The sequence below is a fragment of the Callithrix jacchus genome, chromosome 15, assembly GCF_049354715.1.
Source record: "Callithrix jacchus isolate 240 chromosome 15, calJac240_pri, whole genome shotgun sequence".
NCBI classification, from domain to species: domain Eukaryota; kingdom Metazoa; phylum Chordata; class Mammalia; order Primates; family Cebidae; genus Callithrix; species Callithrix jacchus.
The window spans coordinates 83,418,418-83,441,740 of NC_133516.1; the positions used below are offsets into that span (position 1 = coordinate 83,418,418).

General features: G+C 41.7%; 1 protein-coding gene across 1 annotated transcript in view; it reads right to left on the bottom strand.

Annotated features, from left to right (window-relative positions):
- Positions 1-23,323, bottom strand: part of ARHGAP31 (Rho GTPase activating protein 31) — a 116,541-nt gene that overhangs the window by 22,474 nt on the left and 70,744 nt on the right. The window contains exons 4-8 of the mRNA XM_002758783.6: positions 11,620-11,702; positions 10,508-10,615; positions 9,691-9,833; positions 2,967-3,165; positions 372-496 (exon numbers count right to left, since the gene is read on the bottom strand). Coding sequence (XP_002758829.2) covers positions 372-496; positions 2,967-3,165; positions 9,691-9,833; positions 10,508-10,615; positions 11,620-11,702 — 658 coding nt within the window. The remainder of the gene's footprint in view (positions 1-371; positions 497-2,966; positions 3,166-9,690; positions 9,834-10,507; positions 10,616-11,619; positions 11,703-23,323) is intronic.

The window sequence follows — 23,323 nt, forward strand, 5'->3', positions numbered from 1 at the left end:
GATCCTGGATTGGATCCTAGACACAAAAAAGAACAGTAGTGGGACAGCTGACCAAATATGAATAAGATCTGCAAATGCGTTAGTAGTATAGGATCAATATTAATTTTTGGCTCTGATTACTATATTATAGTTACACGAGATGTTAACATTGGGAGAAGACACATGAAAGGTATACAAGTTCTCTGTGTACGATTTTTGCCATTTTTTTTGATAAGTCTAAAACTTTTTTTAAAAAAGACTCCTCTTCCCCCAGTTGATTTATAAGTTTCTCTTTCAGAGCTAGTATTCTTGATATAATCAAACCAAAGACTTAATAAGCAGAGCTAGGAAACTAATACTTGTATTATAAAACAATTGCTGTTGGTTCTTACCCGAGAGCCTCTGTCCTCTCACAAATACACTCCCATTTCTACTCAGCTTTGATTTGGAGTCCGATCCAGAACGTCCCAGGTTAAATATTGATTTCCACTTCTTTGATTTACTGGAGAGCTTTCGCCTAAGAAAAACAAGACATAAGGGGTTAGTTTGTCAACTAGTCATTTCAAGGGAACCTTTAAATAGAGAGCAAATATTCCAGTTATGTCCTTAGTTACGAATGGCTCTGATATTTCAGGAAATTTCCCTCTAAAATGCAAGGTAAGCTGGATTCTCACCCTGTCTAGAGATGGTTAGTGGCCTTGCCTGGTTAGGTGACCAAGTAAGAATTTCATGAGTCACAGCAAGCTGTATTTCCCAGGGCAAGAGGTAAAAGTGTGTTATTAAAGGCAGAGGTGGGGTCAAACAGAGGCAAGGATAGGTGGCAATCTCAGAGGTCACAAGCAAAGACACAATTCTGGGAATTCTGATAGGCACTTTTGTTCTGGAATTGCAAAGACACCATTCATTCATTTCATTCATTTATTCATTTGTAGAGATGGGGGGTCACACTGTCTTGCCCAGGCTGGTCTTGAACACTTGGCCTCAAGCCATCTTCCCGCTTCAGCCTCCCAAGTGCTGGGATTACAGGACTGAGCCACTGCACATGGCCAGTTTTTATACAGGAGTAAGCACTAAAGACCATATCCGGTTAGGTTCCTGCACTGTAGCCACACTGCTGGGACATCCACAGGCAAAGAGAAGGCTAGGGAAGACTTTCATGGACTGAAAAGCGTTGGAAGAGAAAGCCAACCTGGAAAAGAGTCTAGCCTGGTGAGGCTGAGGAGAGTAGCAGCCTGCTGGGTGTGGTCACTTATTACTGCAGAGAAATGCAGAGGGTAGTTGTTGTGTCTCTGGCTTAGTCTCACACCAGACTGCTTTGGTCAGATGGGGAAAGTGGAGCACGAGGCTGGGTGGAGAGAGTCTGGCACCCCAGGGGTCACCATGGAGGCCTTGCCCTGCTGTGGCTCTGCCCAGCCATTGGAACGTATAAAGCTTCAGGATGAAAACCTGCAACTTGTGGGTCCCACAAGGGACCTATTCTCTGCAAGGCCTTCATGGAATGTCCAGATCTCAAGCCCACTGTGATTTTTTGTTGTTGTTGCTGTTTTTGAAACAGGGTCTTGCTCTGTCACCCAGGCTGGAGTGTAATGGTACAAACAATGCTCACTGTAGTCTTGACCTCCTGGGCTCAAGCAATCCTCCTGTCTCGGCCTCCTGAGTAGCTGGGACTATAGGCACATGCCACCACATCCAGCTAATATTTTTACTTTTTGTAAAGGCCAGGTCTTACTATTTTGCCCAGGCTGGTCTCAAATTCCTGAGCTCACACAATGCTCCCACCTTAGCCTCCCAAAGTGCTGGGATTACAGGTGTGAGTTATAGTACCTGGCCCCAGGATGCTTTTATGATCCATCTGAGGTAGCTTTGCAGTGTGTGGTGGTTTTCTTTGGACTTGGCCTGGATTTTGCCAAGTTTTTATCCTTGGGTAGTATTTTATAGGGTGGCATACCTTTGGGTATGGTGCACTCCAGGTGTGGTTGAAAGCACAGAGAAAATGCATTTGATGGTCTTTCCCTGGAGGATCAGGAGGAAATGAGACTTATTTTCCAGGGATTTAGGGAAAAAAGCAGTGGGGCTCAGTCTCAAGAAAACACGGTCCATACTTTCCAGGGCACAGATGGGTTTCTCACCAGGTGAGTTCCAGATGTGCCACTCCTATAGCATGCAGTGTGACTGCCATCTCCTAGTATGCAAGGTGGCAGCCTGTACAAGAGGTGCCTGTTTTCATACCTCTCTTCACTGACCAAACAGTGGGGATGACACCTTCAATGGGAAGGTTGCCTTTCAGCCCCTCCACCTACAATCTGCCTAGAATTTAGGACTCCTGTTTAATCCCTGCTTCTTTCTACCATGGGGTGTGAGTGAGTAGGTGGGTAAAGACCCAGGTGGCAACAGAGGAAGTGACAGGGAAAAATGAGGAAAGAAAATATTCTATCAATAAAAACAATGCTTGTTTTGTTTTAGAGATGAGGGAGGGCTCTGACAGCATCTGTCTCCAAGTGCTGCTCACCCAGACAGAGCTATCAGCTTAGAGTGACACTATTTGTCAAGGTGTCCTCCATCAGAACACTCAACCCTATGCCTTTTGTATTGTCATGTGGGGAATGGAGGGTCAGGGGAGGGGGTCACATTTTTGTTTTTAGTAAACTTCCTTTTGTAAACACCAAGCCTGATTTGCCTACACTAAAAAGTCAGGAACTTTCATTGTGACTTGTGATGTGACCCCTATAACACTCTCCCAACAGGATTCCTGATCAAAGGGAGATTGGGGGTCTTGTTAACTTTGGGGCAGTGCATGCATAAAGCATCAACTGCTGGTGAGAAGGAGTTGTAGAGATAGCTCCTTTCTCTTCTAAAATGTTTCCTTAAACCCCAACCCAGAGAGTATCTCCAACCCACACTGCCATCTTGGTCCTGAGACTGTTGTATACCTCTCTTCCTCTTTCCTGTTCAACCACACATCTAGAATTTAAAATAATGCCACTTACTTGTTGTCAGGTAATTCAAGGACGGTGTGGAAGAGGGTACCCATGGGAGGGACAATCTCAGGCAGGCTGTTCTCCCTCCTTTCTTTGCGAGCGGGATGGTTAGTGGCCAGGCTGCGGGCCTGAGCTTCCTCTAGGCTCACGAGCTTCATGGGCAGGGAGAGGGCTGGCAAGGTCAGGCTTTTCATGATGGGCCGGTTTTCTGTAAAGGCAAGGGAATACCTCAGTCTTGGAGGAGGCCTTCCCACCACATCCATCCAGACTCCCCATCCACAGTCCCTCCATTCCTGATTCTATGACAGGGGGCTGAGTGCCACCCTGCCTTCTTTTGGGTATGGTGGGGCCTGGAGCTGAGGCCCCAGAAAACATGACTCTCCTGGCCAGACCTGCCAGAGGACAAACAGGGGTTATAGGAGGTAGCTGGGCCTACCATACTTTTCAGAGAGGGACCACTCATTCATTCATTCATGCCTATGACAAACACTTATTGAACACTTATTGTGAGCCAGAGTGACAACAATGAGTCTTGACTCGTGAAAACTCTGCCTAGTGCTTTGGCCAGATGGGAGTGTCTGTCCAGCCACAGATGTAGCATAACTCTTCCAGAGTAGGGCAGGAGGCTGCCTCTCCTCCCCACAGCTGGAGCGCACATGCTGCAAGGCCATTTCAACTTAGAACCTCTACTTTCCCCAGATCGCCTAGGCTTATATCCCCGCCACAGGAAGTATTTTACAACCTATACTATTCACTGTGGTTTTTTTTACTCACTACTCAGTTGTATTCTAGTGTGTGTAGCTGACCCTTTCCTATTCTATGGCATTTATTTTAAGGAATGGAAGTGATGATGACAATCACTGATACACAGGATTATCTATTTTCTCCAAGTCAGTGGCTCTCACCACTCCCCTCCCTACTCAGGGACATCTGGCAATGGTGGAGATAGTTTTGATGGCCATCAATGTGTGTGGGAGTGCTACTGGTATCTAGTAGGCAGAGGCCAGGGATGCTGTTAAACGTCCTGCAATGCACAGAGCAGTGCCTCACAATTAAGAATTATCCAGCACTAAATAGCAATAGTGCTGAGGTTGTGCAACTGGTCTAAGTTAAAAAATAGCCTAAGTTTGCATTTATTTAGATTTTGGTGACCCTGCCAGTTTTCTACGACTTCTAAAGCAGTAAACAGACTCAAGGGTAACTTAGACCAACTGAAATCACTTTTGGTGGAGAACTCACTGTATTTTCAGAAAGCAGACTGATGGCACTATTTCTCTTTGCAGAGCATGACCCTCTGTGGGTGGGAAGAAGTAAAACCATTAAAAAAGGGCGTCACGGAAAATAGAGACTGTTATGTGACAGTGGGGTGTTTCTGGGGAGGATTAGCATGGCCTTCATTCAGTAGGACTACTATTAAATATAGCCTGGGATTCTGAAAACTTTTCTGTAAATGTTCCGACTTTCACACAGTCTTTTTACTCAATCCAAAGAGGGTTAAAAATATTTTAATTTGGCCAGGTGTGGTGGCTGACACCTGTAATCCTAGCACTTTGGGAGGCTGAGGCGGGCAGATCACGAGGTCAGGAGTTTGAGACCAGCCTAACCAACATAGTGAAACCCCATCTCTACCAAAAATACAAAAATTAACCGGGTGTGGTGGCAGGTGCCTGTAATCCCAGCTACTCAGGAGGCTAAGGCAGAGAAATCTCTTGAACCAGGGAGGGAGAGATTGCAGTGAGCCGAGATCATGCCACTGCACTCCAGCCTGGGTGACAGGGTGAGACTCTGACTCAAAAAAAAAAAAAAAAAAAATTTAATTTAATCTACTTTGAATATTTTGTCAAAGACTCACAGATTCTAGATTATTTATGATTATGTATTTGCTTAAAATACATATAAATAAATACGTACATTAATTCACTCTGGGAGCAATTGCAACAGGGTGCAATTGCAGGGAACATAAACTGCAGGGTCAGAAGACCAAGGTTAGTGCCCACCTCTCCCCTCAGTTCCTTGCTCCTAGGACAAAGGCCTGCTCATCGGCTCTGCTTAGATGTTTGTTGTTGTTGTTGTTGTTGTTAAGTTTTTGTTTTTTATTTTTTATTTTGAAACAGAGTCTCTCTCTATCGCCCAGGCTGGACTGCAGTGGTGCAATTTTGGCTCACTGCAACCTCTGACTGCTGGGTTCAAGCAATTCTCCTGCCTCTGCCTCCCAAATAGCTGGGATTACAGGTACAACCACCATACACAGCTAATTTTTTGTATTTAAAAAAAATAGCGATGAGGTTTTACCATGTTGGCCAGGCTGGTCTCAAACTCCTGACCTCAAGTGATTTGTCTGCCTCAGCTTCCCAAAGTGCTGGAATTACAGGCGTGAGCCACTGTGCCTGGCCTCTGCTTAGGCATCTCTAACTTTACATTTCCTAACACAGCTTGCGATCTGTGCTCCTCTGCTCCACTCTGTACCTCCTCTCACTTTCTCCTAGTCAATAGGTGGCACCATGGACCATCCAGTGCCTTAGCTAAAGCCTGGAGTTATTATTTTTTATTTATTCCTTTCCTTAATGCATCTCTCCCTCCATATACAGCCTATAAGCAAAGCCTGTAATTTTACCTCCAAAATACATCTGGAACTCAGCCACTTTCCTTCTTCCCACCGCTATGATACCAGTACAGGCTGTCATGATTTCCCATCTGCTTTTGCCATAGCCTCTTAACTAGTCTCCCTGCTTCCAGCCTCTCAGCCTCTCTTCCACACAGCACTGGCCTGCCCCAAACCCTCCAATGCTTTCCCAAGGCACTGAGAACAAACCCACCTCTTAGCATGACTTAAAGGATTTTTCATCTGCTTCCCCTTTCCTGTTTGCCCACTGGCCCAGTAGTCTACAAAAATATAGCAAACATTTTAAAATGCATACTCCCTTTATATATATTTGTAAATTAGACATATATGCCACTATATTTGTGTCACGTGTAATAGCAAATATATATAAAATAATAGAAATTATAAAGTATAAGACAAAAATAAATGGAAAAAAGAAATTGGAACAGTTTCTCCCAACACCCATATCTCATTAATTTAGTCTTTGGTACCCACCAGCGTGGGGCACCCCACCTTGAAGGTCACATTGGTTCCAGTCACACTGGCCAATGTTCTGCAACACTTGGAGCTTTCTGCCTCAGAGCTTTTACATCCTCAACAGAGAACACTCTGTCTTTGGAACATTTGCTCATAGATCCTCAGATGCCTGGCTTCCCATCTCAGTTCAAAGATCACTTCTTTAGAAACTATGATCACTTTGTCCCAAAATTATACCTCCAAGTCACTTCAAATAAAAGCACTGGATCCAATGCCTTCTGCTATGCTGTGAACGTTTGTATTCCCCCCAAATTTATACGTTAAAATAGAATCCTCAAAGCAATAGAATTAAGAGGTGAGGCTTTTAGGAGGTGATTAGGTCACGAGGGTGGAGACCTAATGAATGGAATTAGTGATCTTATAAAACAGGCCCAAGGGACCTTGTTTCACCTTTCCCCATGTGAGGACACAGTGAGAAGGTGCTAACTATGAGTAATGGGCCCTCACCAGATGCTGAATCTACCGGCACCTGGATCTTGGACTTCCCAGTCTCCAGAAGTGTGAGAAATAAGTTGATCGCTTATAAGCTAACCAGTTCATGGAATTCTTTTATAGCAGCCCAAACAGACTAAGACAACTTCTAAAATATTTTCAGTTTGAAGCAGTACTCTGTCCAAATCTAAAATTCCAGAGAATAGGGCTTATTCCATCTTATGTAAATATTAAGTATGGCACTTTACCAAAGTCAGTAAGAATTTATAATAAGAACCTTTAAATGAAATATATGTGAATAATAAGCACTGGAGGCAATCAAGAGTTAAAGGCCAAAGAGCAAACTGGATTTTAATATGCAGGACAAAAGATGGCTAAGGCAATAGCCATAAAGAGAAAAGGCATTTTCAGGTTGGAATTAGAAACAACCTTAACATTAACAGTCATGGATGAGATCTGCTGTCCAGAAGAATATTTCCCAAAATCCCTAGTTCTCCACAATGATTTATTTAATCTATTGTCCTTTTATTTTCCTCATAGAGGCAGAATAGAGTTAAGGAAAGAGCATAGGCTAAAAGATTTGGGTTCAGCAGTCCACATGCTGTGAGTTACTCGCTAGGTGGCTCTGGGAAGTTACTAAGCTATTCTGGTTCCCTGGTTTTTCATTTATAAAATAAGGTTGATAACTTCATGATGTTTGCTGTAATAAATCAATGAAATGCTGCATGTGGAACACCTACAACAGTGCCTGCTGTAGAGTAAGTCCCCAATACATTTTTTGTGGGCTCAAAAGGGTGAATGAATAAATGCATGCATATTACTTCTCTTTTACTTGCAAAAAGGTTTTCATATAGTTTAAAAGAAAAAAAATCTACAACTGGAGAGTTGAAATAAGAAAGGCCAGCTACTCCTACATATATAATAAAGAGAATTGAAAACATATGTTCAAACTTGTATGTGACCGTTCACAGCAGCATTATACATAATCACAAAAAGTAGAAACAACACAAACTAAGGAATGGATAAAAATGTGGTATATCTATACAATAGAACATTATTCAGCCATAAGAAGGAATGAAGTACTGATACATACAACAACATGAGCAAACCTTGAAAACATATGCTAAGCAAACAAACAAAATCAAAACAAAACAAAAAACAAACAGTTGGTCAGGTGCATGGCTCACACCTGTAATCCTAGCACTTTGGGAGGCCAAGGCAGGCAGATCACTTGATGTCAGGAGTTTGACACCAGCCTGACCAACATGGTGAAATCCCTTCTCTACTATAAATGCAAAAAAAAAAAAAATTAGCCAAGTGTGCTGGTGGACACCTGTAATCCCAGCTACTCAGGAGGTTGAGGCAGGAGAATGGCTTGAACCTGGGAGGCAGAGGTTGCAGCGAGCCGGAATCACGCCACTGCACTCCAGCCCGGGCAACAGAGTGAGACTCTGTCCAAAAAAAAAAAAAAGGCACAAAACTCCATATATTGCATGATTCCATTTATACAAAATGTACAGAATAGGCAAATCGATACAAACAGAAAGTAGATTAGTGGTTGCCAGGGCCTCTGGGGAGGGGAATATGTAGAGTGATTGCTTAATGAGTATGGGGTTTGTTATAGTTTAAATGTGTCCCCCAGAGTTCATGTGGTGGGAACTTGATCCCCAATGCAACACTGTTGTGAGGTGGGACCTTTATGAGGTGATTAGGTCATGAGGGATCTGCCCTTCTAAATGGATGAATGTCATTATTGCAGGAATGGGTTCATTATTGTAGTAGTGGGTTTGTTATAAAAGCAAGTTCAGCCCCCTCTCTCACACTCTCTTGACTTTCCGTCTTCCACCATAGAAGGATGCAGCAAGAGGATAAGGCCTTTATCAGATGCTAGCCCCTAGATTCTGGACTTCCCAGCCTCTGGGACCATGAGAAATAAATTCCTTTTCATTGCAAATTACCCAGTCTATGGTATTCTGTTATAGCAGCACAAAACAGATCAACACAGGTTTCTTTTTGGACTGATGAAACTATTTTGGTATTAGACAGTGATAATGGTTGTACAATTCTGTGAATATACTAAAAATGACTGAATTTTACACATTAACATGGCTAAAATTATGAATTTTATGTTGTGTAAATTTTATCTGAATAAAAATATTTTTTTAAATGATCATAAACTACATAGAGGACAGGGTAGGGATTGAAATTTGATACTAATTGCAACAGATTATTCTGATTACTGGTTCTTCCAAAATACTGGATGAACTGGAAAGGAGTTCTTTGATCAGCTAAAAAATATTTTGCAGATATGGTTATTATACACCAGTGATTCTCCAGGTGCGGACCTGAAGAGCAGCATCAGCATCACCTGGAAACTTGTTAGAAATGCAAATTATTAGCCACACTCCAAACATATTAAGCTAGAAATTCTAGGGATGAGGTCCAGAAACCTTGGTTTAACAAGCTCATCAGGTAACTCTGATTTACACTCTAATGTTGGAAAAATCACTGTCATACACCAGGCTTCCCGGTCAGCTGGATTTTTACCAACTGGGTTCACGGGAGTTTAATTCACTCCTAGGGCTCATTATATTCATTATAAGACACCCACAAACACACTCATTTTTTGCCTACTGACTGGTGCAGTGCAGAACAAAGTCAGCACTCAAGAAATTCTTGAGAAGAGAATGCATTCTAAATACACATGTGAGTATGAACACGCTGCCTCTTAACTTGTTCCTCTAAGACTTGAAGGGGAAAGTATAAAGGTCTTGTGAAATATACTGAAAGCAAAGATGTAATCTAATAGTCAAGAAGAAGAACACCAGCAGTACCTCTTTCAGAGAATAACTCAGAGTTTAAGAACTCACTAAAACTAGTAGGACATTATTCCAGTTCTATTTCGCCATACCACCTTCACAGGATAGGCCATGTATGTAATTGATTAGAAACATGCTAAAGCCACATGCAAATACACTATAGCTTCACTTCACACATACATATGTACATATGCATGGTCCTCAGATACTGAGACACAGTAGTCAGCATACACACAGCCAACGCTCAGGGCTAGAACTGAGCCCATCCTCACTTATTGTTGAGTCCCTCCACTAGTTGCAAGAAAAAGAGGCTGGTGGTGTGTATGCTAGGAGGAGTCCTTACCATCATTCTCCAGAGACCCAGGTGCACCACTGTTAAAGATTTGATCGACATGATTCAATATGAACTCAATCACCACCTGCTGGACCCGGACTGCAAGGAAGGCTGCATCTCCATTGCAACCAGTGGCTTCGATTTCTTTAGACCTACAGTGTGGAAGAAACACATTCAGTGAGTGAGTTTGCCTTATAACCTGAAGCAGCAAGGGGAGCCAGTTAGCCTTTTGCACAAGCCCCATCACCTAAATTGATATAGTTCATAGGATATTTTAACTAAGCCAATTTAAGGAACTCTCCAAAGGCTGTGAAGTCCAATACACTGAACAAATTTGAAACAGTTACCAGGTACTCTACATCGCAATACCATAAACACTATCCTGTAAACATACAGAGATTCACTTTTGTTTTCTGCATACTATGCTTTCCATTCCCCCTACTGAAATGTGATCATTTATGAAATCATATGAAGCAGCTGATTCAGGTTGCAGCCAGATGTGACTCCACCAAAACAGGCCAGTGAGACCTTAAGACAAGAACAAGAAAGGCCTTTTCAAGAAATTGTAATATACTGACCGCTAACTTCCACCATATTGTAGCTATAGCCAACAATGTCTTTGGAACTCTGAGTTTCCAAGTTAGCAGAGAGAAAGCTTAGTCTATTATCACCTAAATCACCTTTCATTCATATGTGCTATAATGACCACTTAGCCACAGATTTGCCTTAAAGGGGCTTCAATTCTGAAGAATCCCATCTTCATCTCAATCAGGGGGTTGCTCTGAGCCCCCCTGGGGTGGTGACACGGGGAGGGTGCAGTGGTTACCTGAGGAGGTTTGGCGCCCACACCAGGGCCAGGTTCCGGGCATGCATGTTGGTCTTGCTGCTGAAGGAGGCAATGTGGGCCAGGTGTCTAATCAGGTATTCCAAGGTCCTAGAATGGTTTGTTTTTTGACAAAGAAACTTCAGTGCCTGTGCGAAGCCCAACATGTGGAGATAATTTCTAAGTTTGGATTTAAGAGACTCTACATATTTCTATCTTATGAATTTTGAAGGAATATTGGGAAGATGTCAACATTGATGGAAGTAATTTTCTGCACACACTGGCCCAGGGTGGGGAAGGGGGTCCATCTTGTCAGAGGTAAGCAGAGGCCTGTGGAGCACCAGCCAGAGACAGAACCAGGGAGTCATAGCACCTCAGAGCCTGGAGGCTCTTAGTAGCCATTTGTTCCTCCTTTCCAGCAGGGTAGGATGGTCTCCATGCAGTTTTGAAATAGGCTCTTATCTAGGCTTGTTTTCATAAAAATTATTCCAGCTACAGGGATCTTGGTACTTGTTAGGGAGCTAACTTCATGGATAAATAAGATTTATTATTGCTACGAAGGTCTTTCTTATACCACATCAAAATCTGCCCCCTTGTAAAAGATGGGCAGGCATCGGGAACACTGGGAAAGGTGGCAAAATTAGGGGCTAAACTGTGAGAATGAAATGAAAGGATGGGATGATGTAGGGGATGGTACAGATGAGCAAACAGATCAATCAGCCAATGCTCAAGAGCCTATAGTCAAGCCCTGTTGAAAATCTCTCTTGGTTGCCATAGTTTTGGTTATGCTACAAATCTGGGTATGAACCAAGAATGCCACCAAGAGGCTAGTATCCATCATTGGAATGACTTGCATGCATCATTGGAATGACTTCCTGAGGGATTCTGAGGGGTGTTCTGCAGGTGACTTGGAGATGGGCTGCTCCTTGCTGCCAATGGCCCTGGTCATGCACCAACTCACTTTGATAATAGTGACCTGTTCACCAACTTCAAAATGCCCTGAGAAAGCCTAAACTGGCTACTGTCCACTACATTGGCTCCTTCTCATGATGCTAGCCTCTTTGGTGTTATATGGCATTGAGAGACCATATGTTTCTTTTCTCAACGATTCTCACCTATAGTGGGATGGGGGGAGCTCCTGGATAACATTTTGGATTCGGGCCAGTTGGCCTTCTTCCGGGCAATGTGACACTGCCTCCTGTAGAGAAGAACACAAAACAGCCAGTGAGTGCTTGAGAGCAGGACAGCCATCTGCATGTGCTGGGATCATTCAAGCCCTTGTACTCCAGCCTCACAACCATGCCTAGAGATCATCCTTCCAAGAAGCATGCTTTACTATGAAAACAAGCAATCCCTACAGTTTCTGTTAGTTCTGGATGTGCAGGGTCTCACCGTGTGTGCACCGGGGGTGGTGGGCTGCCTGGGACTCTGGGCATCCTGAGATCCTTGTTAGGTGTCTTGTAAGAATGTGTGGAATCTCGGGTGTGTCTCAGGGGCAGAGAGCCACAGAGATTCACAGAGAGATAAAGGGATAGAGACAGGCCCAGCATGGTGGTGCATGCCTGTTATCCTAGCTATGTAGGAGGATTGCTTGAGCACAAGAGTTTGGATCCAGCCTAGTGACACAGTGCCACCCGTCTCTAAAATAATAAATGGATGAATAAATAACATCCAAGTAAATAAATAAATAAAACAGACAGAGACAGAATGAGATGGAGATGACAGGGCAGTACCAAGTCCACTCAGCCAGCTGTCTTTGTGGGTGCAAACAGCTACTCCCCACCTAGCCTGTGACTACTCCATGACCTTAAAGACTTGGCTGCTGCCTGTTCTAGAAGCCAGGAAGTGGGGAAGATGTACCTGGCTCGGCAGGGATAAGAGCATTGTCCCTGAAAGCTGGTGGCCTTGCCCAGACTTGCTCTCCAGTTATTTGCTGTGTGGGGATTTTGTTCCCCCATCAGCCCAGGTGCCTTCAAGGAGAGGCAGGAATAGTGATAAAGGCAGTGTGATTACAGGCTGGCCCATATCTGTCTCTCACCTGCTGGGGGTTGCTGTAGGATGCAGGCCCCCCCCTGGGCAGATACCCCTGGGCAGATTCCCCTGGTCCCTTCCCTGCGCCTTTCTGAGAATCTGTCCTGCTCATGGCCCCTCCTGCTGTAGTGTGAGTGCTCACGAACTGCCAGCATCTGAGCAGTGCCTGAGTCTATGGTCCATGGTAACCAGAGCTTGTTTTCTTTTTTCACTAAGATATAATTAATGTGGGGGAGGACTCAAGTTGGCGCTGTGAGAACAACCCAGGATTGGAGCTCTCGTTGAATCCGCAAAGAGGGACATGGATGAATCTGGAGAACGTCATCCTCAGCAAACTGACACAAGAACAGAAAATGAAACACCGCATATTCTCACTCATAGGCGGGTGATGAAAAATGAGAACACATGGACACAGAAAGGGGAGTACTAAACACTGGGGTCTATTGGGGGGAAAAGGGGAGGGCCAGTGGGAGGGGGAGGTGGGGAGAGATAGCCAGGGGAGAAATGCCAAATGTGGGTGAAGGGGAGAAGGAAAGAAAAGCACACTGCCATGTGTGTTCCTATGCAACTGTCTTACATGCTCTGCTCATATACCCCAAAACCTAAAATCCAATAAAAAATTAAAAAAAAAAAGATATAATTAATGTATATTAAAAATGTGCAGATCTTAAGCTATAGCTCCATGAGTTTTTTCATATGTATACACCTAGGTAACCCATCTAGATCAAAATATATTTGAAAAGGGGCTCTAAGATCTTGAATTTGGCCAGGCACAGTTGTTCATGCCTGTAATCTTAGCACTTTGGGATGCCAAGGCAGGCAGATCACGAGGTTAGGAGATTGAGACCATCTTGGCCAACATAGTGAAATCCTGTCTCTACTAAAATACAAAAAATTAGCCAGGTGTGGTGGTGAGTGTCTGCAATCCCAGCTTCTTGGGAGGCTGAGGCAGGAGAGTTGCTTGCACTATGGAGGCAGAGGTTGCAGTGAGCTGAGATCATACCACTGCACTCCAGCCTGGCGACAGAGCAAGACTCTGTTGCAAAAAAAAAAAAAAAAAAAAAAAAAAAAAATCTTGAATTCACAGGTATACATCACGTACTCATACTCAGTCTTGTATTTCCTCTCAGTGCTAGAAACTTGCTTTACTTTTATATGTAATGAAAGGTATAATCATGGAATATCTTAATTCATTTGATAAATATTGCCCCTTGCCATATTAACTCCAAATAAGATCTTAACTGTGGTGATGGTTTTCTTACGTTGTTCACCACTGTTCAGTTTTTAGCTGCTGTGTGCTTATTGCATGTAAATACTGAATTTCATACTCTCAGTAACGAGAATTTTTAGGTACAGAAAAGTGGAATGGAATTAACTTGTCAGCATCTTCAGTTCCTGGGACACACCAGCTAAGTATGATCTGTTTTAACCCAGAGGAGACCGCTGAGGTCTTGTTCCAGCCTGGGCCTCCCAATCCCTCCCACTTTCTCCCCACAGGACTCCCTGCCATTACAATACTACAAGAATGCACTTATTTATTGGAGTTATTGCTTATTGTCTGTCTCCCTTGCTAGAACATAAGCTCTGTGAGTGCAGGGTTGTGATGAATCCCTGTGTCCAGAGCAGTGCCTGGCGCACAGCAGGTATGAGACATCAGGCCAGGGCTTTGCCCACCAAGTTTTTTCTTTTTTACCTTTTCTATTTAATTGAAGTAAAACAAATATACAGAAGCCCACCATGTTTTAAGGCAATCCAACTTCTCTGTGTGGAAATCTTGAGGTCTTGCATTTGAAGCAGAAGCGAGGAAAAACGTGGGACTGGGAGGATTACAGTCACGGGTGTCCCAATCTTCTGGTGGGGTTGCCAACCTGAGAACAGGCCCAGCCTAAGCAAGATCGCTGCCGCAATCCTCACTTTGTGAGATATGCGGGTTGTAGGGTAGGGGCAAGAATAGGGCCTCCAGTAAGAATCCGACACCTCCCTTTTCCCTGGGGCTGTCATTTGGAAAACAGGATTGTGGAGAGGACTGTGGCTCTGTAAGGCAGTAAGAACTTCATAAGGAGCTGAAGGAGAGAAGCTCCGGGGGAGGGAAGGGCTGTGGGAATGCTCCGTGGACTCTCCCAGGTTCTACTGTGCACACACAGGGAGGGGTGGGGAGCTTCTCTTCATCTCTCTGCAAAGCCAGAATCATGCTTTGCAAACATTGTACCACTAACCCCACCCTGCTTTAAAAAATGTGTCTGAGGAATAAAGGTGTAGGTCAATTTAACAACCCTCATGGAAAGTTCCTTTAATATTTTAGGAAGCTGTTAGTCATCTTTGTTCTCCAAGAGGTGGGGCAGGCTCATCCCCAGATGCCTGCAGGTCCCATTTGGGATTGGCGTTTATTTCATTATTTTCAACCTCTCCCCATCCTACCCCAAACCTCTCAAGAAGCTTTCTAAATCCATGTTTTCCTTCTGGGGGGGCCTGGCCACTGCAAACTTATTTTTAGCTTCTTTATGTTCTCCCATTAGGACCACAGAATCCATAGCTGGGCAACTGGGGAATGGGAGGGGAATTTTACCCACTCCAATGTTTTGCCTGTAAGACAATCTCACTCAGCATTAGCTGGCCAAGATGGCTGATGGTTAAATCTTAGAAGATCTAGGATGAATCTGTGACTATTTGTTCTCTCCAAATCAGTATCAATAAGGCCAGCTTCCTGCCCTTGGAGGACACTGGCAGAGGCTGGGCTCTTGTCCTCTGTGGTAGGACCCTCACTCTGGGTTTCTGTTTACTCAAAGCCACCACAGTCCCTGAGCTCAAGTCCCGCTGCCTGGGCAGGCCTGTCACCAGGGTGGCCCAACACAAACTGTCTGAGGCTCTCCTTTCCAACAGCACCCCCAGCTGCAACTTTAACTTTTTATTTACTACTTAAAAATTATCAAACCATGTTTATTATTTTAAGGTATTTTAAGCTATTTACTAGATTTTTAAAAACTAATTCATGCACATGATTTTTTTTAAAAAAGGAAAGTATTCAAGGGCAGGTACAAAGAAAATTAACCTTCCTTCCAACTACAGACTCCAGAGGAAGCACTGTGTGTGCTTCAGGATAGCTGTTACACCTATGTCTTTGTTACACCTGTGGAAGCAAGCACTCCTAAGTAAGCTGGTCCATCTGCAAATTCCCCTGCTCCGTCTCCCATCATATCCACTTGCCTTGCTCCATGCAGGCCACACTGGGCTCCACATGTCCCCTAAGCAAGCTCAGTGTGTCCCCGCTGCCCCCAAGGCCTTTGCACCTGTGGTTTCTTCTTGGCGCCCTGTTTTCACAGATACCTGCACAATTTGTTACTTCACTTTATCCTTGCCTCTGTTCAAATGTCACCTCAGAAAGAGTCCTGTGATTATCCTATCTTAAACAGGAGTCCCCATCATTCTCTCTTCTGTGCCCTGCATTATTTTTCGTCATAGTACTTATCAATAGTTCTCACTATGGATCTATGTCTTACATTTGTGTATCATCTGTCCCTTCCATTAAAATGTAAGTTTCACAAGCCCAAGGATTTTCTCTGCTCTGTTCACCATTAAATCTCTGCACCTAGAACTGTGCCTACCAAGTGTACATAGTAGATGCTCAATAAATACTGTTGAATGGAAGGAGTAAATGAATGAGTCTATTTTGCTTTGTGCTTGAAAATGCTAAACAGCAATATTTGGGCCACCCTTCCACAACACTGCCATCCTACGATCATTCTCCATCGTGATGAACACCAGCATTGCAGAGGCAGCTCCTTTTCACTCTGGGCTCCTGGCAGGATGAACAATATCCTGGTTTGCCCAAGACTGAGAGTATTCCTGGGACATGAGATTTTTGGTGTTGAAACAGGGAGAGTCCCTGGCAAACCAAGACAATTGGCTACTGTCCCCTTTTGCAGCCATCTTGAGCTCACAACCAGCCTGCCTTTGACTGTTACAAGGTATCAGTCGTCTGCCTTAAGTGATATTGCTTTTTTTTTTGAGACAGAGTATCATTCTGTCACCCAGGCTGGAGTGCAGTGGCACAATCCTGACTCACTGCAACCTCCACTTCCAGGTTGAAGCAATTCTCCTGCCTTAGTATCACGAGAAGCTGGGATTACTGGTATATATCACCATGACTGCATAATTTTTGTATTTTTAGTAGAGATGAGGTTTTCACCATGTTGGCCAGGCTGATCTCTAACTCCTGACCTCAAGTGATCTGTCTGCCTCGGCCTCCCAAAGTGTTGGGATTACAGGGGTAAGCCACTCAGCCCAACCCTAAGTGACATTTCAAATATAGTTGCTAGTCAACAAACCTGTAGGAAAATATTTCCTAAGTAACAGTTACAAAAATTTCCAGTAGCAAGCAGGTAAGTACAACAATGAATAAAATAAACACAGTTCCTGTCACTGAGAAGCTTACGATTTAACCCAGGGAGACACTAACACATAAAGACATTATTTTGGCCAGGGCTTGATGGCACATGCCTGTAGCCCTAGCTACTCTGGAGGCTGAAGCAGGAGGGTTGCTGGACCCCCAGAGTTTGAGGTTACAGTGAGTTATGATTATACCACTGCACTCCTAGTTATGATTATACCACTAGGGGACAGAGCAAGACTGCATCTCTAAAATAAATAAATTTTGAAAAATTAAAAAAGATACTATTTCAGTATAAATTAAATATACATTCTGACAGGTGAAAAGTTTAATTAAAAAAGAAAAAGGCAAATACATAATTTAACACCTCTCTAAATGGCCTTCTAAAAATCTCAAGTCAGCAACTTTTTCCTATTTGGGGTGTAATAATTTTAGCTGGATCAATCTGAACAAAACTAAATGTTTCCTAAAACAAATGTTAGTGTTCTTTTCTGTTAAAAATGAAATGTAATGTAGTATGTTGAATAACTGCTCTCAAAGATACCAAATCCTAATTCCTGGAACCTGTGTTACCTTATTTGGAAGAGAGTCTTTGCAGATGGGTTAAATTAAGGATGTTGAGTGGGGAGATTATCCTCGATTATCTGGGTGCATCCTAAATGCAGTCATAGTTATCTATATAGGAGGGGGGCAAAGGGAGATTTGACACAGGCAGAAGAAAAGGCAATGTGGTCTTGGATGCAGAGACGGGAGTGATGCACCAACAAGCCAAGGAATGTCAGCAGCCATCAGAATATGGGAGGGGCAAGGAACAGATTTTCCTCTAGAGCCTCTGGAGAGAGCACGCCCTGCTGAAACCTTGACTTCAGCCCAATGAAGCTAATTTCAGACTGCTGGCCTCCACTGCTGTGAGAGAATAGGTTTCTGCTGTTTAAGTCATCTAGTTTATGGAAGCTGGTTATAGCAGCAACAGGAAACTAATAAATGCACTCAAAATTAAAGTAGGAAATCTACAGAAAATAAAAAAAAATCCCCTTTTATCACATCACCCAGAAACAATCGCTACTAATCTACTTACAGGTAAAGAAAAAAAAAAAAAAAAAGCAGTTTGATCAGGCCTCCAAGCACCAAATGTGAACACTGGCTTAATTTCCTATTTAGCTGTAGATATTACTCCCCGCTGCCCACCCATTTAACATCTTATTATGGCGTGTTTTTCTGGTTTTGTGTCACTATAAAGGAATTCTGTATTAGTCCTTTTTCACATTCCCATAAGAACGACCTGAGACTGGGTAATTTCAGAAAAAAAGAGGTTTAATTGACTCACAGTTCCACAGGCTTAACAGAAAGCATGGCTAGGAGGCCTCAGGAAACATAATCACGGCAGAAGGTGAAGGGGAAGCAAGCAAGCCTTACCATGGTAGAGCAGGACAGAGAGAGAGGGCGAGCTAAGGGGGAACTGCCACACACTTGAACCATCAGATCTTGTGAGAACTTGTTTACTATCATGAGAACAGCATTGGGAAAACCACCCCCATGGTCCATCACTCCCACTAGGTCTCTCCCTCGACACGTGGAGATTACAATTCGAGATGAGATTTGTGTGGGGACAGAACCAAACCATATCTCATACCGAAGACTGGGTGATTTATATAGAAAAGAGGTTGAATTGGTTCATGGTTCTACAGGCTGTACAACCATGGTTCCGGCATCTGCTTCTGGTGAGGACTACAGGAAGCTAACAGTCATGGTGGAAGGCGAAGAAAGAACCGGTGACGTTACCTGCGAGAGAGTGAGCACGAGAGAGCAAAGTGGGAGGTCCCAAACTGTAACCAGATCTTACAGGAACTAGGAGAGAACTCATTCATCACCAAGGGGATGATGCTAAGCCATTCATGCCATTCACGAGGAATCAACCCCCATGATTCAGTCACTTTCCACCAGGATCCTACCTCCAACATTAGGGATTACATTTCAACATGAGATTCAGAAGGGACAAGCCTCCAAACCATATCATATGACCAGTAAACATTTTTCAAAACTATGACTTTTCATAGCTACACAGTTTTAACAATGATAGGTTTATCATTTATTTAAATCATCTCCTACTGTTAGACATGTACTCTCCAAAATGTTGATATTGTATATAATATTGCAATGGACAAACTTGTATATCAGTTATTTGTGTGCACATCTGATTATTACCCTAGAGTGGAGTCTTATAAATAGAGTTACTGGATTAAGGAATATGAGCATTTTAGTACCCTTGATAGTAATTTCATGTGACTTTTGGGGATGTCCAACCAATTTACACTTCCAACAGAAAACTATAAAAAAGCCAGTCTCACCATAGGCAGTATGAAATAGTAACATTAAAAATTATTTAACATGCAACTATATTATTCTAATACATTGATACTTTTTAAAGAATTCAATTTCTTTTTTTATGAATTATCTATTGAGATCCTTCGCTTATTTGTTTAGTGAGGTATTATGTGTTTTACCTCTTTTTATTGATAGGTAGGTGTTCCACATAATTAAAGAACATTAATCACCTGTCATCTTTATTGTAAATAGTTATTATATTTAGTCATTTCCCTTTTAATTTTGTTAATATATTTTTATAAAGAAAAATAGTTTATATGTAGTTCAGTTTTAAAATCTGTTTTTTTGTGACTTTTTTCTTTGCTTTGATGGTTAGGAAACCCTTCTCCACCCTGAAATCTTCTAAATGGTAAAGACACAACTTGATTTCCTCCTTTCCCAATAGTTAGCCAATTTTCCTGGCACTGTTTATGGCATTTTTCCTACATTACTTTGTTTCACATTAAGTTATTTAATACCGAAGCCTTAATTAAGTGTCATTAACTCTATTTTTAAGTAGTTTGGGAGTTATGAGACAGAACTAAATGTTTACCTCCACCTACCAACTGTACCACTCCAGGCAAGAGTCACTCTGACCCTCATTTTAATGATCTATATAAGAAACAATAAAACCTACCTCAAAGGGTTATTTTCAGAATTAAATGAAGTAATATTTATAATGAGTTTATCATATAGTAAGTACTCAATTAATGACATCTATTATCATTATTAGTATTATTAGCCCATTAATATTTTTTCTAATTCATCACTCCATTAAGATATTCTTCTATGACCATTATTAAAAAGTCAAAAATAACAGATACTGGTGAGGTTTGGAGAAGTGAGAACACTTACACACTGTTGGCAGTGTAAATCAACGCAACTGTTGTGGAAAGCAGTGAGGCAATTCCCCAAAGAGCTAAAAACAGAACTGTTATTCACCCCAGCAATCCCGCTACTGGGTATATATCCAAAGGAACATAAATCTTTCTACCATAAGATACATGCACACTTATGTTCATTGAAACACTATTCACAATAGCAAAGACATGGAATCAACCTAAATGCCCATCAATAACAGATTGGATAAAGAAAACATGGTACAAACACACCATGTAATACTATGGAGCCATAAAAAAGAATGAGATCATGTCCTTTGCAGGAACATGGATGAAGCTGAGGGCCAATATTCTTAGCAAACTAATGCAGGAACAGAAAACCAAATACTGCATGTTCTCACTTATAAGCGGGAGCTAATGATGAGAACACATGGACACAAACAAAAGAACAACAGACATTGGGGATTACTTGATTGGGACTAGCCTTAGTACCTGGGTGACAAAATAATTATACAAATCACTGTGACACAAGTTTACCTATATAACAAACCTGAACATGTACCCTGAACCTAAAATAAAAATTTTTTAAAAAAGTATTATTTCAGGCTGGGTGCGGTGGCTCACACCTGTAATCCCGGCACTTTGTGGGGCTAAGGCGGGCAGATCATGAGGTCAAGAGATCGAGACCATCCTGACCAACATGGTGAAACCCCATCTCTACTAAAAATACAAAAATTAGCCGGGTGTGGTGGCGTGCGCCTGTGATCCCAGCTATTCAGGAAGCTGAGGCAGGAGAATCACTTGAACTCAGGAGGTAGAAGTTACAGTGAGCTAAGATCGTGCCACTGCACTCCAGCCTGGTGACAGAGCAAGACTCCATCTCAAAATAAAAACAAACAAACAAACATATTATTCTACTTTAGCTGTATAAGTAGGTTTAAGTAAACTATAGGGAGAATGTGTGACAATGTAAAAGAACTATTTCCATACGAAGGTTTGCTTATATTATCTGTGATCAAAAAATCTATTAAATGATACATTCTCCAACATAGTTAACTTCACTAGGTCCTATGTATATAGAATTAGTTGTCATAACAAAACACCCCTGTTTTTTAGTGTCAATAGACTGTTTCAATACAACATCAGATTTCCTTCAAATCTGATGGCAGGTTGACAAGTTGCCGTCGTATTTTTCAGTTGCTGTGAGAAAACAGAATGATTAGCAATATCAGAGAACAGGAGGGGAGAGATAAATACAGGTTTCATTCTGAGCCTGTAGATAAGAGCTAAGGAGAAACTGTATTTCTAAAGTTTCCAAATGAAGAATTCCTATCTATCCCCAACTATTATAGAGGGAGATATTAGTTAAAAGAAATTAGACTCATTCAGTTCATCAACAATGATATTCCATTCTGTCATATTCGAAGATGATATTGTACTGGTAAGAGGATTATGACTATATTGAAAACAATAAAATCTTACAAATTAAAGCAACAATAAAGTATTATTTTTAGTTGATTCAGATTGACAAATAATTTAACCAACTGGAAATACCCAGGGTTGGAAAGTCTGCAGGAAAAAGAGCATTCCTTGTCTTTCTGGAGGCAGACTGGCAATATGTAACAAAATTTTAAACAAGAATTTTTATTCAGCAAATTTACGTCAATGATTTTTCCCTAAGGATATAACAAACAAAAATAGTGTAAAAATATATGTGAAAAATGTGTATTATCATGTTTATAAAAGCAACATGTTAAGGAACAAAAAACCTAAATGTCTATCAGTAGGAGCTTGGTTTCAGAAATCAAGGCACATATGAGAGAATGTGCTGTAAACATAGTGTCTTCATATATTTCTTAACATACAAAGAGGGTCACACTGTTGAATTAAAAGCATCCCAAATACCAGTATGTAGTACTGAGGAGTGTGTGTGTGTGTGTGTGTGTGTGTGTGTGTAAGATCTGTTAACATCTGTTACTACAGATATAGTTAATATTTGTTAGATCTGTTAATAGCAAATATGCCGGGGGTGTGGAATCTCAAGCGATTTGTGATTTATACTTTCTCCTTTATACTTTTCTGTATTGCTTTAATTTTTGCAATACAATTTTATTTTGATTTTGGAAAACAAAACACAAACCACAACAAAAACACTATGTTTTTTTATTTGAAAAGAATAAAGATGGAAGGAAATACCCACAATATGTTAACTGTAGTTGTTTTTGGTCTTTAAGGAGACAGACCAATGGTTCCTTTCTACTTTCCTTCATTTTTCATAATGCCTTTTATTAAATAGGCTTACTCTTAAAGTGACAAAATGCTTACATGTGGTGAAAGTGATTATAATCTGACAGACCCACGTGAAGCTCACACCTTTCCTCTCGGTTCCTTGGAAAGACTCTTCTGTGGTCCCATGGGTAGAGGCGGACACTATTTACAACTTAGCCATGTAGATTGGAGGCTACTTTACCTTCTGCCTTAGATTTGACCGAGAGGGGTCCCCTAACCAATGACAAGTCTATACCAGCTGGTACATGTTGACTTCTCTAGTGGTTAACATTTATGCCCAAGTTTTTTTTATGCGCTTTGGACTAGTTTTTGTTTGTTTTTCTTTTTTTGTCTTCATTGTCCTCCCCACTTTTAATTTTGTTGTTTCCTTTTTTTTAATTCTTTAAGTATATATAACCAGAAGATTTTGTTTTGTTTTGTTTTCATTGTTGTTGTTTTGCTAAAAACTAATATATTTTTAGTGGGTAAAATTATGAAAGTTAAAGAGGCAGGAAAAACTATCTGTAATCCCATCACTGAAAAGAATAACTGTTAGTCTTTTGAACATCCTTCCTTTAAATCCTTTCTTAATACACAGTTATGCATTTACTTTTTCTTCAATTATCATTTAAGTATTTCCCTGTACCACTGGAAACTTCTAAACAAAATTAGCTCAAGCCCATTGTTAAGAAATAGCATTCATTTATTCCTGTATCATTTCAAATTGAAGAATCTTTCATATACTCAAAATAAATTTATTACAGGAGCCATGAGCAACGTTCTCTCCCACTATTAGTGACTAGATCTGGTCTTTACCCAAAGTTGTAACCTTTCCTAATTTCACTTTCAACCATCCCTCTCTGACTACCATACCTTAACACTCCATTCACTTCACTGGGATGATCTACTTTTACACTGCTACTTATCTAC